Below are 15,470 nucleotides of genomic sequence, written 5' to 3' on the forward strand. Positions count from 1 at the left end.
TAGTCGCGGCTCTGTGGCGTGATCTGTAGTCGCGGATCTGTGGCGTGATCTGTAGTCGCGGCTCTGTGGCGTGATCTGTAGACGCAGCTCTGTGGCGTGATCTGTAGTCGCGTCTCTGTGGCCTGATCTGTAGTCGCGTCTCTGTAACCTGATCTGTAGTCACGGCTCTGTGGCGTGATCTGTACTCGCGGCGCTGTGGCGTGATCTGTAGTCATCTTTGTCATGTTTGTAAATAAGGATAGTCTTTTTTGTGTGCTCAAGAAGACATGAAGAAACAGATCCATGCAACGGCCAGGTCCTAAAAGTAAAAGGTGAAGAGTTCTGTACCTGAGCTGGTACTGCCACATGAAGTCTGCCTGCTCAAACTCCACCTTACGCAGGATGGACATGTCCGGATCGATCCGGATCCACAGCAAGGGAGAATCCGCACTGCGTGAGAAACAGAGTGAAGTTTTAGGTTCTTTATGGAACGGAACGAACGGAACACTCGTCTGTTAAGGAGGGTGGCTTGTCTGAATTCAACTGATTTGACTAAAACTTTTAACTGAAGTATGTTGATTATTTTTATGGCGAGATCCTTTATTCCCTCTGAGGGTAGGTCTAAACTACTGAGAGTATGGTGTAAACTACTGAGGGTAGGGCGTAAACTACTGAGGGTAGGACGTAAACTACTGAGGGTAGGACGTAAACTACTGAGGGTAGGACGTAAACTACTGAGGGTAGGACGTAAACTACTGAGGGTAGGACGTAAACTACTGAGGGTAGGACATAAACTACTGAGGGTAGTGATGTTAGCTGCATCTGCCTGCTGGGTTGTTGGTTAGTTTCTCAATGCTCGGTAACAGCCATAGCTGCTCTCCCTAGTCCTGTAGTATGTATCAGTGCTGCTCTCCCTAGTCCTGTAGTATCAGTGCTGCTCTCCCTAGCTCTGTAGTATCAGTGCTGCTCTCCCTAGTCCTGTAGTATCAGTGCTGCTCTCCCTAGTCCTGTATTATCAGTGCTGCTCTCCCTAGTCCTGTAGTATCAGTGCTGCTCTCCCTAGCTCTGTAGTATCAGTGCTGCTCTCCCTAGTCCTGTAGTATCAGTGCTGCTCTCCCTAGTCCTGTAGTATCAGTGCTGCTCTCCCTAGTCCTGTAGTATCAGTGCTGCTCTCCCTAGCTCCTGTAGTATCAGTGCTGCTCTCCCCCTGTAGTATCAGTGCTGCTCTCCCTAGTCCTGTAGTATCAGTGCTGCTCTCCCTAGTCCTGTAGTATCAGTGCTGCTCTCCCTAGTCCTGTAGTATCAGTGCTGCTCTCCCTAGTCCTGTAGTATCAGTGCTGCTCTCCCTAGTCCTGTAGTATCAGTGCTGCTCTCCCTAGTCCTGTAGTATCAGTGCTGCTCTCCCTAGCTCTGTAGTATCAGTGCTGCTCTCCCTAGTCCTGTAGTATCAGTGCTGCTCTCCCTAGTCCTGTAGTATGTATCAGTGCTGCTCTCCCTAGTCCTGTAGTCCTGTAGTCCTGTATTATCAGTGCTGCTCTCCCTAGTCCTGTAGTATCAGTGCTGCTCTCCCCCTGTAGTATCAGTGCTGCTCTCCCTAGTCCTGTATTATCAGTGCTGCTCTCCCTAGTCCTGTAGTATGTATCAGTGCTGCTCTCCCTAGTCCTGTAGTATCAGTGCTGCTCTCCCTAGTCCTGTAGTATCAGTGCTGCTCTCCCTAGTCCTGTAGTATGTATCAGTGCTGCTCTCCCTAGTCCTGTAGTATCAGTGCTACTCTCCCTCTCCCTAGTCCTGTAGTATCAGTGCTACTCTCCCTAGTCCTGTAGTATCAGTGCTACTCTCCCTAGTCCTGTAGTATCAGCTACTCTCCCTAGTCCTGTAGTATACTCTCTCCCTAGTCCTGTAGTATCAGTGCTACTCTCCCTAGTCCTGTAGTATCAGTGCTACTCTCCCTAGTCCTGTAGTATCAGTGCAAGAATGGGAGCAGTATAAAACAGTATACAGTCTTACTCCATAGCAGACAGGTGAGAGAGAGAGAGCAGTATACAGTCTTACTCCATAGCAGACAGGTGAGAGAGAGAGAGCAGTATACAGTCTTACTACATAGCAGACAGGTGATAGAGAGAGAGCAGTATACAGTCTTACTACATAGCAGACAGGAGAGAGAGAGAGCAGTATACAGTCTTACTACATAGCAGACAGGAGAGAGAGAGGGAGCAGTATACAGTCTTACTCCATAGCAGACAGGAGAGAGAGAGAGAGCAGTATACAGTCTTACTCCATAGCAGACAGGAGAGATGAGAGGGAGCAGTATACAGTCTTACTCCATAGCAGACAGGTCCATGTCAACCTCCTCCCCGTTCATCAAAGGGATCTTCTTCTTCTTGTTTCTGGAGCAGGAAGAAAATACAAACTCTAAGGAGGCGGAGATAAACTGAGGGACACTTGGTCCTCCAAACTACAGCTAAGATGGCATTGCATTAGGCTTGGTCCTCCAAACTACAGCATTACATTAGGCTTGGTCCTCCAAACTACAGCTAAGACGGCATTACATTAGGCTTCATCCTCCAAACTACAGCTAAGATGGCATTACATTAGGCTTGATCCTCCAAACTACAGCATTACATTAGGCTTGGTCCTCCAAACTACAGCTAAGATGGCATTACATTAGGCTTGATCCTCCAAACTACAGCTAAGATAGCATTACATTAGGCTTGATCCTCCAAACTACAGCTAATATAGCATTACATTAGGCTTGATCCTCCAAACTACAGCTAAGATAGCATTACATTAGGCTTGATCCTCCAAACTACAGCTAAGATAGCATTACATTAGGCTTGGTCCTCCAAACTACAGCTAAGATAGCATTACATTCGGCTTGGTCCTCCAAACTACAGCTAAGATGGCATTGCATTAGGCTTGGTCCTCCAAACTACAGCTAAGATGGCATTGCATTAGGCTTGGTCCTCCAAACTACAGCTAAGATGGCATTACATTAGGCTTGGTCCTCCAAACTACAGCTAAGATAGCATTGCATTAGGCTTGGTCCTCCAAACTACAGCTAAGACGGCATTGCATTAGGCTTGGTCCTCCAAACTACAGCCTTACATTAGTCTTCATCCTCCAAACTATAGCTAAGATGGCATTACATTAGGCTTCATCCTCCAAACTACAGCTAAGATGGCATTACATTAGGCTTGGTCCTCCAAACTACAGAATTACATTAGGCTTGGTCCTCCAAACTACAGCTAAGATGGCATTACATTAGGCTTCATCCTCCAAACTACAGCTAAGATGGCATTACATTAGGCTTGGTCCTCCAAACTACAGAATTACATTAGGCTTGGTCCTCCAAACTACAGCTAAGATGGCATTACATTAGGCTTGGTCCTCCAAACTACAGCTAAGATAGCATTACATTAGGCTTGATCCTCCAAACTACAGCTAAGACGGCATTACATTAGGCTTGATCCTCCAAACTACAGCTAAGATGACATTACATTAGGCTTGATCCTCCAAACTACAGCTAAGACGACATTACATTAGGCTTGATCCTCCAAACTACAGCTAAGACGACATTACATTAGGCTTGATCCTCCAAACTACAGCTAAGACGGCATTGCATTAGGCTTATTGAAATGTGTTAGTAATAACAGAAACAAGATGCTTGAGTTTACCGTCTGCTCTTGGAGTGGCAGGGGATGTCGTGTTTCAGGCTGTTCTCTTCTATCTGTAGCGTGTGGTTGAAGGACCCATCCAGCTCCTGGACTGTCACCTTGATGGGTCCCTACAGAACGAAGACAGTGATTCACCTTACTACTAAATCTCAGACTTGGGTCAAACACAACAAAATGTCAAATACTTGCGGTAGTTTGATTTAGCTTTGCTGGTACAATGGAACCAATCGAATAGTCCCAAAAGTGCTAACTAAGGCCCATCCCGCACACCAGTAAAGTTAAACCAACTCAGTTCAAAGAGGACCGACCACATATTTCTGTGTTCCAGAGGAGGTGTAGTCCTGTCGAATCTCCAGTTCTAGAACGTTCCGTTTCCTGTTGAAGGCAAAACTGCCAAAGAACTTCACCACCGCACTCTGGTCTCTGTGGGCTTGAATTAAGGCTAATATCTAAACTGAAAGAATTACAGCACTGATCCCAATCAGGGGTACAATGGTAGTTCAACGTAATAACTAGAGCGATCGGGCGTGAATCATTCAATTACTGCAGTGTAATAACCACAGGAATGGTTTTGGAAAATGTTGGTGCTATGGTATATTTCCAGTTGTATAGTGGATATTAAATCATTCAAAGTCTTGATATTACATACAGACTATAAACAGACAAGACCTTTCTGCTGACTGGTGATATGTACAATACATTTCCATGTCAGTTGACAACTCTGGACATTACAGTGAACTTATAAGACACAAAATCAGTCATCTGAAAATGCAAAATGCATATATATGGTCCTTCTGTTGAAGGGTTCAATTATTACACTGCTTAAAGGGGCTTTATAAACAGGCCTGTCGGTCCTTAGTGTTCTAACCAGGCCAGTCGGTCCTTAGTGTTCTAACCAGGCCAGTCGGTTCTTAGTGTTCTAACCAGGCCAGTCAGTTCTTAGTGTTCTAACCAGGCCAGTCGGTTCTTAGTGTTCTAACCAGGCCAGTCAGTTCTTAGTGTTCTAACCAGGCCAGTCAGTTCTTAGTGTTCTAACCAGGCCCGTCGGTTCTTAGTGTTCTAACCAGGCCAGTCAGTTCTTAGTGTTCTAACCAGGCCCGTCAGTTCTTAGTGTTCTAACCAGGCCAGTCGGTCCTTAGTGTTCTAACCAGGCCCGTCAGTTCTTAGTGTTCTAACCAGGCCAGTCTCTCCAGTGTTCTGCTAAGCAGGCTGAGGGAGCTGAAAGGATACACCCACTGCTTGATGAGGGGTCCTATGTCCTAACCATTAATCTGCTATTACAGTGTTATAGTCACGTTACCTCTCCCTCCAGTGTTCTGATTGACAGGTTAAAGGATACACCCACTGCTTGATGAGGGGTCCTATGTCCTTCCCCGACACGTTGGAGATGGACTTGAGGAAGCTGTGGGTGGATACCAGCATCTGACTCCACATGTGTGACTGGTACTTCTGCGAGGACGCTGTACTAGCCAGGCTTAGTAACTTGTTGAACACCTAGCAGATCGGAAACAGAATAATCTAGTTCATGTATCTGACTCCACATGTGTCTGGTACTTCTGGGAGGACGCTGTACTGGCCAGACTCAGGAGCTGAACAGGGGAAGAGTCAATGTAGTGCTGGGATCTGATGGAGTGCTGGGATCCGATGGAGTGTTGGGGTCTGATGGAGTGTTGGGGTCCGATGGAGTGCTGGGGTCCGATGGAGTGCTGGGGTCCGATGGAGTGCTGGGGTCCGATGGAGTGCTGGGGTCCGATGGAGTGTTGGGGTCCGATGGAGTGTTGGGGTCCGATGGAGTGTTGGGGTCTGATGGAGTGTTGGGGTCTGATGGAGTGCTGGAGTCTGATGAAGTGCTGGGATATGATGGAGTGCTGGGATATGATGGAGTGCTGGGATATGATGGAGTGCTGGGATATGATGGAGTGCTGGGATATGATGGAGTGCTGGAATATGATGGAGTGCTGGGATCTGATGGAGTGCTGGGATATGATGGAGTGCTGGGATATGATGGAGTGCTGGGATATGATGGAGTGCTGGGATATGATGGAGTGCTGGGATATGATGGAGTGCTGGGATCTGATGGAGTGCTGGGGTCTGATGGAGTGCTGGGGTCTGATGGAGTGCTGGGGTCTGATGGAGTGCTGGGGTCTGATGGAGTGCTGGAATATGATGGAGTGCTGGGGTCTGATGGAGTGCTGGGATATGATGGAGTGCTGGGATATGATGGAGTGCTGGGATATGATGGAGTGCTGGGATATGATGGAGTGCTGGGATCTGATGGAGAGCTGGGATATGATGGAGTGCTGGAATATGATGGAGTGCTGGAATATGATGGAGTGCTGGGATATGATGGAGTGCTGGGATCTGATGGAGTGCTGGGATATGATGGAGTGCTGGGATATGATGGAGTGCTGGAATATGATGGAGTGCTGGGATATGATGGAGTGCCAGCATCTGATGGAGTGCCAGCATCTGATGGAGTGCCGGGATCTGATGGAGTGCTGGGATCTGATGGAGTGCTGGGATCTGATGGAGTGCTGGGATCTGATGGAGTGCTGGGATATGATGGAGTGCTGGAATATGATGGAGTGCTGGAATATGATGGAGTGCTGGAATATGATGGAGTGCTGGAATATGATGGAGTGCTGGGATATGATGGAGTGCTGGGATCTGATGGAGTGCTGGGATCTGATGGAGTGCTGGGATCTGATGGAGTGCTGGGATCTGATGGAGTGCTGGAATATGATGGAGTGCTGGAATATGATGGAGTGCTGGGATCTGATGGAGTGCTGGGATCTGATGGAGTGCTGGGATCTGATGGAGTGCTGGGATCTGATGGAGTGCTGGGATATGATGTAGTGCTGGAATATGATGGAGTGCTGGAATATGATGGAGTGCTGGGATCTGATGGAGTGCTGGGATCTGATGGAGTGCTGGGATCTGATGGAGTGCTGGGATATCATGGAGTGCTGGGATCTGATGGAGTGCTGGGATCTGATGGAGTGCTGGGATCTGATGGAGTGCTGGGATATCATGGAGTGCTGGGATCTGATGGAGTGCTGGGATCTGATGGAGTGCTGGAATATGATGGAGTGCTGGGATATGATGGAGTGCTGTGATCAGATGGAGTGCTGGGATATGATGATTTGAGGATTTGAAAATGCTTTCCTCCATGAAAGTAGTAGTTGAACTGGAATGACCCAGACTCTGCATTGTAGTGTAGTATTGATAAACTCCAGTGTTGAATCCCTGTAGGTATTAGTGTTTAAACAACTAGACTTCACGTGTGGCCAGATGTTTACCAGAACCAGCCTGCATACTAGATGATGGATGGATTATTAAATTGATTATAAAATCGCTCACCTGCAGCATGAACTCCATGCTGATCCTGTTCTCAATGAGCCTCATGACCAGGTGGGCTTTACACTGGAACATCTTATAGTACTTCCAGGACAGGGTGTGAGGGTGCTTGATGGAGAAGTGGAGGTGAGGGGTAGGGCTAAGAGAGGGAGAGAGAGAGGAGAGAGGGAGAGAGGGGGAGAGAGTGAGGGATGAGGAGAAAGAAAGATGAGAGGGGGAGAGAGGGAGAGGAGGGAGAAAGAAAGAGAGGGGAGAGAGAGAGGAGAGTGAGGGATGAGGAGAAAGAGAGATGAGAGGGGGGAGAGAGGGAGAGGAGTGAGAAAGAGAGGAGAGAAAGGAGGGAGAGAGAGAGGAGAGAGTGAGGGATAAGGAGAAAGAGATGAGAGGGGGGGGAAAGAGAGATGAGAGGGAGAGAGGAGGGAGAGAGTGAGGGATGAGGAGAAAGAGAGATGATAAGGGGGAGGGAGGGAGAAAGAGAGAGATGAGAGGGAGAGAGTGAGGGACGAGGAGAGAGAGATGAGAGGGGGGGGGAGAAAGAGAGAGAGGAAGATTAAAATCAGAAAATAAAATCTACTTCTCAACAACAACTCATTCCATCTTCCCTCCTTCTCCTCAGCTTGTAAACTGTCGCAACTTTAAGATAAACTACAACGTGAAGTTACTAGCCAAGTCATTGACAGGCGGTACACAGACAGGCGTACGTGTTGGCATAACGTGTCGATAGCTCTCCAAGCCCACTCAAGGAGCGAGAGAAAGAGGTCTGATTTATGACAAACACTTGAGAGTGTGCCAGCGGTTTATTGGGCTGGAATGAATAAGCTCCACTCTTCACTTGTTGTTTTACTCTCCGGCAGCGTTGGGAGTTGGAAATCTTTACATCGGCATATGCGTTTTTTTAATTAAAACCTAGAACACCACTCCTCTGTGAGAGATACAGGGTTGTAGACCAACACCCTCAACAGCAGTAGCAACAGGAATGTCTAACCTGTCATTTACTCGCTACTAGGTGGTTTTCGACTGGTAGAACAGACAACACATTCATCAGCCTCATTGGAGCCACAAATCAAAGTGTGTTGACACTGAAAGAGGTGATTTAAGCAATAAGGCACGGGGGGGTGTGGTATACGGCCAATATACCACGGCTAAGGGCTGCTCTTGACCACACCGCATCGCGGAGAGCCTGGACACAGCCGTGGTATATTGGCCATATACCACAAACCACCGAGGTGCCTTATTGCTATTATAAACTGGACAGCAACGTAATTAGAGCAGGAAAAATACACGTTTTGTCAAACCCGTGGGATACGGGTCAGCCAATCAGCATTCAGGGGTCGAACCACCCCGTTTAAAACAGATTCATCAGCCTCATTGGAGCCACATATCAAAGTGTGTTGACACTGAAAGTAGGTGGTTCTCATGTGATATCGGAACCAACAGGGAGCTGCTCTCACTTGTCCTTGTCTTTTCCTCCGCCGAAGGTCGGGTGTAAGAGAACTCCTCCCATCTTCAGCTCGTACTCCACCATCTTGTCCAGTTCCTGAGAGAAAAATCACACTTCATATGTGTGTTTATTTAGCAGTGGGACCAGCATAACCAGTATAGTCATGTGTTCATTTAGCAGTGGGACCAGCATAACCAATATAGTTGTGTGTTTATTTAGCAGAGTGGGACCAGCATAACCAATATAGTTGTGTGTTTATTTAGCAGAATGTGACCAGCATAACCAATATAGCCATGTGTTCATTTAGCAGTGGGACCAGCATAACCAATATAGTTGTGTGTTCATTTAGCAGTGGGACCAGAATAACCAATATAGTTGTGTGTTCATTTAGCAGTGGGACCAGCATAACCAATATAGTTGTGTGTTTATTTAGCAGTGGGACCAGCATAACCAATATAGTTGTGTGTTTATTTAGCAGTGGGACCAGCATAACCAATATAGTTGTGTGTTTATTTAGCAGTGGGACCAGCATAACCAGTATATTTTCTATTTAACGAGGCAAGTCAGTTAAGAACAAATTCTTATTTACAATGACAGCCTAACCCGGCCAAACCCTAACGATGCTGGGCCAATTGTGCGCCGCCCTGTGGGACTCCCAATCACAGCTGGATGTAATACAGCCTGGATTCGAACCAGGGACTGCAGTGACGCCTCTTGCACTGAGATGCAGTGTCTCTAAATCCAGTGGAGGTACTGGTTCCACTCCCTACCTCTTTGACCCAGTGGAGGTACTGGTTCCACCCCCTACCTCTTTGATCCAATGGCGGTACTGCTTCCACCCCCTACCTCTTTGATCCAATGGCAGTACTGGTTCCACCCCCTACCTCTTTGATCCAATGGCAGTACTGGTTCCACCCCCTACCTCTTTGATCGAATGGCAGTACTGGTTCCACCCCCTACCTCTTTGATCCAAAGGCGGTACTGGTTCCACCCCCTACCTCTTTGATCCAATGGCAGTACTGGTTCCACCCCCTACCTCTTTGATCCAAAGGCGGTACTGGTTCCACCCCCTACCTCTTTGATCGAATGGCAGTACTGGTTCCACCCCCCTACCTCTTTGATCCAATGGCGGTACTGGTTCCACTCCCTACCTCTTTGACCCAGTGGAGGTACTGGTTCCACCCCCTACCTCTTTGACCCAGTGGAGGTACTGGTTCCACCCCCTACCTCTTTGATCCAATGGCGGTACTGGTTCACTCCAAAGGTCTTCTTCAGGTACAGACCATAGATGTAGCCAGAGATCCCCTTCAGCACCCACTCATCAGCCCTACAGAACACAGACCAGACAACAGGTAAGGCGATCGGGCCAGACGACACACAATGACTTCATTTTAACCCGTTTGGCAGGCATTTACTAACTTACCTTTTATTGCACACACACACACACACACACACACACACACACACACACACACACACACACACACACACACACACACACACACACAGAGAGAGAGCGAGAGAAACAATATACTTTATTCAACCATGGTGGTTTTTAACTCAGACTAATTTAATGAATACTGGCCGTAGCTTCACGTAATGAGATGAAATCATGTGAAAATCTGTAACACACAGAAAGTGCTAAACCTCTCTCTTTACAAGCTGGATACGAGCGCAGTTTCAGAAAACAAGCTGACTTCAATTACAGGCTTGAAAAGAAATGAAACCACAAGATGAATTGCAAGCAGGTTGACGGGTCTTTCGTATCAAAAAAGAGAAAGGCCTGTTCGACTCCTCCGAGGTCTTACACAACTGGGGCTTTTTTCTACAAGAAAAATAAATAAGACTAAGTGGAGCTTCCACATCTGACTTAGTTTCAACCACTTAATAAGACAGGGGGTCCATTGTTTGCAGTGATCCTTTGAAGACGTCGTGAAACCTCAGCCTCCCCAACTGACAGCAGCAGCACTTTTGCCAAGAGCCCCCCCCCCCCCCCAGCTGTAGACATGTTGCCAAACACATACACAGATTCATCATACTGAGACACTCTCAGCTATGCCAAAGCTTTGCTCAATATATGCCTGGTACTGAATACGATGATGAAATATCATTTCAATAATCTCTCTGTACCAGACTTCTAGAAATCTGGATAAGAACCCACAGTTACCACGCTGTTCTTAGGAAACAAATCCAAGTAACACCGACGAGCTCCTAGGTTACCGACGAGCTCCTTCCTAGGTTACCGACGAGCTCCTAGGCCACCGACGAGCTCCTAGGCCACCGACGAGCTCCAAGGCCACCGACGAGCTCCTAGGCCACCGACGAGCTCCTAGGCCACCGACGAGCTCCTAGGCCACCGACGAGCTCCTAGGTTACCGACGAGCTCCAAGGCCACAGACGAGCTCCAAGGTCACCGACGAGCTCCTACGTCACAGACGAGCTCCTAGGTCACAGACGAGCTCCTAGGTCACCGACGAGCTCCTAGGTTACCGACGAGCTCCAAGGTCACCGACGAGCTCCTAGGTCACCGACGAGCTCCTAGGCCACCGACGAGCTCCTAGGCCACCGACGAGCTCCTAGGTTACCGACGAGCTCCTAGGTTACCGACGAGCTCCAAAGCCATCGACGAGCTCCTAGGTTACCGACGAGCTCCTAGGTCACCGACAAGCTCCTAGGCCACCGACGAGCTCCTAGGCCACCGACGAGCTCCTAGGTTACCGACGAGCTCCTAGGTTACCGACGAGTTCCAAGGTTACCGACGAGTTCCAGGGCCACAGACGAGCTCCTAGGTTACCAACGAGCTCCTAGGTCACCGACGAACTCCTAGGTCACCGACGAACTCCTAGGTCACCGACGAACTCCTAGGCCACCGACGAACTCCTAGGCCACCGACGAGCTCCTAGGCCACCGACGAGCTCCTAGGCCACCGACGAACTCCTAGGCCACCGACGAGCTCCTAGGCCACCGACGAGCTCCTAGGTTACAGACGAGTTCCTAGGCCACAGACGAGCTCCTAGGTTACCGACGAGCTCCAAGGCCACAGACGAGCTCCTAGGTTACCGACGAGCGCCAAGGTCACCGACGAGCTCCTACGTCACCGACGAGCTCCTAGGCCACCGACGAGCTCCTAGGTTACCGACGAGCTCCAAAGCCACCGACGAGCTCCTAGGTTACCGACGAGCTCCTAGGCTACCGACGAGCTCCTAGGCCACCGACGAGCTCCTAGGCCACCGACGAGCTCCAAGGCCACCGACGAGCTCCTAGGCCACCGACGAGCTCCTAGGTTACCGACGAGCTCCTAGGTCACCGACGAGCTCCTAGGTCACCGACGAGCTCCAAGGCCACAGACGAGCTCCTAGGTCACAGACGAGCTCCTAGGTTACCGACGAGCTCCAAGGTCACCGACGAGCTCCTAGGTCACCGACGAGCTCCTAGGCCACCGACGAGCTCCTAGGTTACCGACGAGCGCCAAGGTCACCGACGAGCTCCTATGTCACCGACGAGCTCCTAGGCCACCGACGAGCTCCTAGGTTACCGACGAGCTCCAAAGCCACCGACGAGCTCCTAGGCCACCGACGAGCTCCTAGGCCACCGACGAGCTCCTAGGCCACCGACGAGCTCCTAGGTCACCGACGAGCTCCTAGGCCACCGACGAGCTCCTAGGCCACCGACGAGCTCCAAGGCCACAGACGAGCTCCAAGGCCACAGACGAGCTCCAAGGCCACAGACGAGCTCCAAGGCCACAGACGAGCTCCAAGGCCACAGACGAGCTCCAAGGCCACAGACGAGCTCCAAGGCCACAGACGAGCTCCAAGGCCACAGACGAGCTCCTAGGTTACCGACGAGCTCCAAGGTCACCGACGAGCTCCTAGGTTGAACCAGGAGTGCTTCTTACGTTTGACGTGTGTGTGTGAGGGAGTGTGTGTGTGTGAGAGAGTGTGTGTGTGTGGTGTCTGTAGGCCGCTCCACCACTCCACTATATTCCGTCAGGTATTACTCAGTACGTTACTCACCAGGACATCCTGGAGATGAAGCAGCCAAAGAACTGCTGGGCCAGGGCCTGAGCTAAACACTGTCTGGTCAGGGGGGTCTGGTCTATGATCATGGCACTGTGGAGCAGATTAGTACTGAGAGGAGAGAGGAAGAGACGGGTAAGGGAGAGAGACGGGCGAGAGAGAGGGATAAGGGAGAGGGGGTAAGGGAGAGAAGGGCAAGAGAGAGAGAGGGGTAAGGGAGAGGGGAAGAGAGAGAAGGGCAAGAGAGAGAGAGGGATGAGGGAGAGGGGGTAAGGGAGAGGGGAAGAGAGAGAAGGGTACGGGAGAGAGACGGGCGAGAAAGAGGGATAAGGGAGAGGGGGTAAGGGAGAGGGGGTAAGGGAGAGGGGGTAAGGGAGAGGGTGTAAGGGAGAGGGTGTAAGGGAGAGGGGGTAAGGGAGAGGGGGTAAGGGAGAAGGGGTAAGGGAGAGGGGGTAAGGGAGAAGGGGTAAGGGAGAGAGAGGGATAAGGGAGAGGGGGTAAGGGAGAGGGGAAGAGAGAGAAGGGCGAGAGAGAGAGGGATAAGCGAGAGGGGGTAAGGGAGAGAGACAGGCGAGAGAGAGGGATAAGGGAGAGGGGGTAAGGGAGAGGGGGCAAGGGAGAGGGGAAGAGAGAGAAGGGCGAGAGAAAGCGGGATAAGCGAGAGGGGGTAAGGGAGAAGAAAAACCATGTTCAGTTTGACTTGTGCCAAAACAAGTCAGCATTATGAAAAGTGAAAGTGAGAAGTGAATGGTTGAGGAGAGCTGTTCTTTGTCACCGAGGGAAACTGCAAAAGCACCTGAGGTGACGGTCTTAACCGAGTTAATATTGACGTAATAAATCAGAATTTAATTGGACCTCCTAATCTAAATATTTTCAGTGACAAACTCGTGGGAAAACGTAAAACGTTAAAACAAACAGTGAGAAGTTTCCACAATACAATGTAAACATCCAAACGTTGTGCAACATCGTTCCGAAGTAAAAATGTGTTGTTGATGGGAGAGTAAAAGCCACATGAAGAACGGCATCAGGACTAGACACAAGAGACTGTAGCCACCTGAAGATGCTCATCGACGCGTAGGAAGACACCTGGACGTAGGCCTCGTCCACAAACACAGTCTTGAAGCAGGAGTAAGGATAGCGACAGGTCAGGATCTCCTCGTAGAACTCAAAGATCTCATGCAGGTAGGACATGGAGTGTTTCAACAGGGGCAGGAGCTGGGGCAAACAGAAGTGGGTGACCTGGGAAAAGGGAAAAATATCTTTAAACAGGTGTCCACGCAGCAACACTACAGAGGTTCCCTCTGAGACACTCTCAGCTATGCCAAAGCTTTGCGCAATTTATGCCTGGTACTGAATACGATGATGAAATATCATTTCAATAATCTCTCTGTACCAGACTTCTAGAAATCTGGATAAGAACCCACAGTTACCACGCTGTTCTTAGGAAACAAATCCAAGTAACACCGACGAGCTCCTAGGTTACCGACGAGCTCCTAGGTTACCGACGAGCTCCTAGGTTACCGACGAGGGGGGGGGGGGGGAAGAATACACTTATTCTGTTTCTGTTGTATTCTATTCTCTCCAAACGTATATTTGGAGAGAAACCATCTTGGACAATATGTCAGCATCGCACGCCGAGTTTCCTAGACTGATTCACACATCCTTGACGCTGCTTCAACTTAGAGTATAAGGAGTCATTCTCCACCTAGTGGTCGTAGGTGGAAAGGAAATCTGCTTAAATATACACTGAGTGGACAAAACATTAAGAACACCTGCTAGTTCCATGACATAGACTGACCAGGTGAATCCAGGTGAAAGATATGATCCCTTATTTATGTCACTTTGTTAAATCCACTTCAATCAGTGGAGATGAAGGGGAGGAGACGGGGTTAAAGAAGGATTTTTAAGCCTTGAGACAAATGAGACATGGATTGTGTATGTGTGTCATTCAGAGGGTGAGTGGGCAAGACAAAATATTTAAGTGCCTTTGAACAGTGTTATGGTAGTAGGTGCCAGTCGCACCGATTTGTGTCAAGAACTGCAACGCTGCTGGGTTTTTCACACACAACAGTTTCCCGTGTGGATCAAGAATGGTCCACCACCTAAAGGACATCCAGCCAACTTGACACAACTGTGGGAAGCATTGGAGTCAACATGGGCCAGCATCCCTGTGGAACACTTTCAACACCTTGTAGAGTCAACATGGGCCAGCATCCCTGTGGAACACTTTCTACACCTTGTAGAGTCAACATGGGCCAGCATCCCTGTGGAACACTTTCAACACCTTGTAGAGTCCATGTCCCGACGAAGGTGTTCCTAATGTTTATACACTCAGTGTATATGTCAACATATTTTACCCTACATGGTTGCGTGCCTTTACGGGCTTCTACTAAATCCATTCTCCTTTCAGAACACCCTACTGGCTTCTACTAAATCCATTCTCCTTTCAGAACACCCTACTGGCTTCTACTAAATCCATTCAGAACACCCTACTGGCTTCTACTAAATCCAATCTCCTTTCAGAACACCCTACTGGCTTCTACTAAATCCATTCAGAACACCCTACTGGCTTCTACTAAATCCATTCTCCTTTCAGAACACCCTACTGGCTTCTACTAAATCCATTCTCCTTTCAGAACACCCTACGGGCTTCTACTAAATCCATTCAGAACACCCTACTGGCTTCTACTAAATCCATTCAGAACACCCTACTGGCTTCTACTAAATCCATTCTCCTTTCAGAACACCCTACTGGCTTCTACTAAATCCACTCTCCTTTCAGAACTCTATGGGCTTCTACTAAATCCACTCTCCTTTCAGAACACCCTACTGGCTTCTACTAAATCCATTCAGAACACCCTACTGGCTTCTACTAAATCCATTCAGAACATCCTACTGGCTTCTACTAAATCCATTCTCCTTTCAGAACACCCTACTGGCTCCTAATAAATCCATTCTCCTTTCAGACCACCCTACTGGCTTCTACTAAATCCATTCTCCTTT

The 15,470-nt window shown here is 49.0% G+C and overlaps 1 protein-coding gene across 1 annotated transcript in view; it reads right to left on the reverse strand.

The window, feature by feature from the left end:
• The window catches only part of LOC139394439 (transcription initiation factor TFIID subunit 2), a gene marked incomplete at its 5' end in the record, with an annotated part of 38,713 nt that extends 25,007 nt beyond the window's left edge, over window positions 1-13,706 (reverse strand). The window contains 10 exon segments of the mRNA XM_071142506.1: window positions 328-429; window positions 2,301-2,366; window positions 3,654-3,763; window positions 3,962-4,076; window positions 4,993-5,147; window positions 7,014-7,149; window positions 8,462-8,547; window positions 9,679-9,778; window positions 12,465-12,578; window positions 13,522-13,706. Coding sequence (XP_070998607.1) covers window positions 328-429; window positions 2,301-2,366; window positions 3,654-3,763; window positions 3,962-4,076; window positions 4,993-5,147; window positions 7,014-7,149; window positions 8,462-8,547; window positions 9,679-9,778; window positions 12,465-12,578; window positions 13,522-13,706 — 1,169 coding nt within the window.
• Between the last annotated feature and the right edge of the window lie 1,764 nt (window positions 13,707-15,470).

Source organism: Oncorhynchus clarkii, unplaced genomic scaffold (genome assembly GCF_045791955.1).
Source record: "Oncorhynchus clarkii lewisi isolate Uvic-CL-2024 unplaced genomic scaffold, UVic_Ocla_1.0 unplaced_contig_6747_pilon_pilon, whole genome shotgun sequence".
Taxonomy (NCBI): domain Eukaryota; kingdom Metazoa; phylum Chordata; class Actinopteri; order Salmoniformes; family Salmonidae; genus Oncorhynchus; species Oncorhynchus clarkii.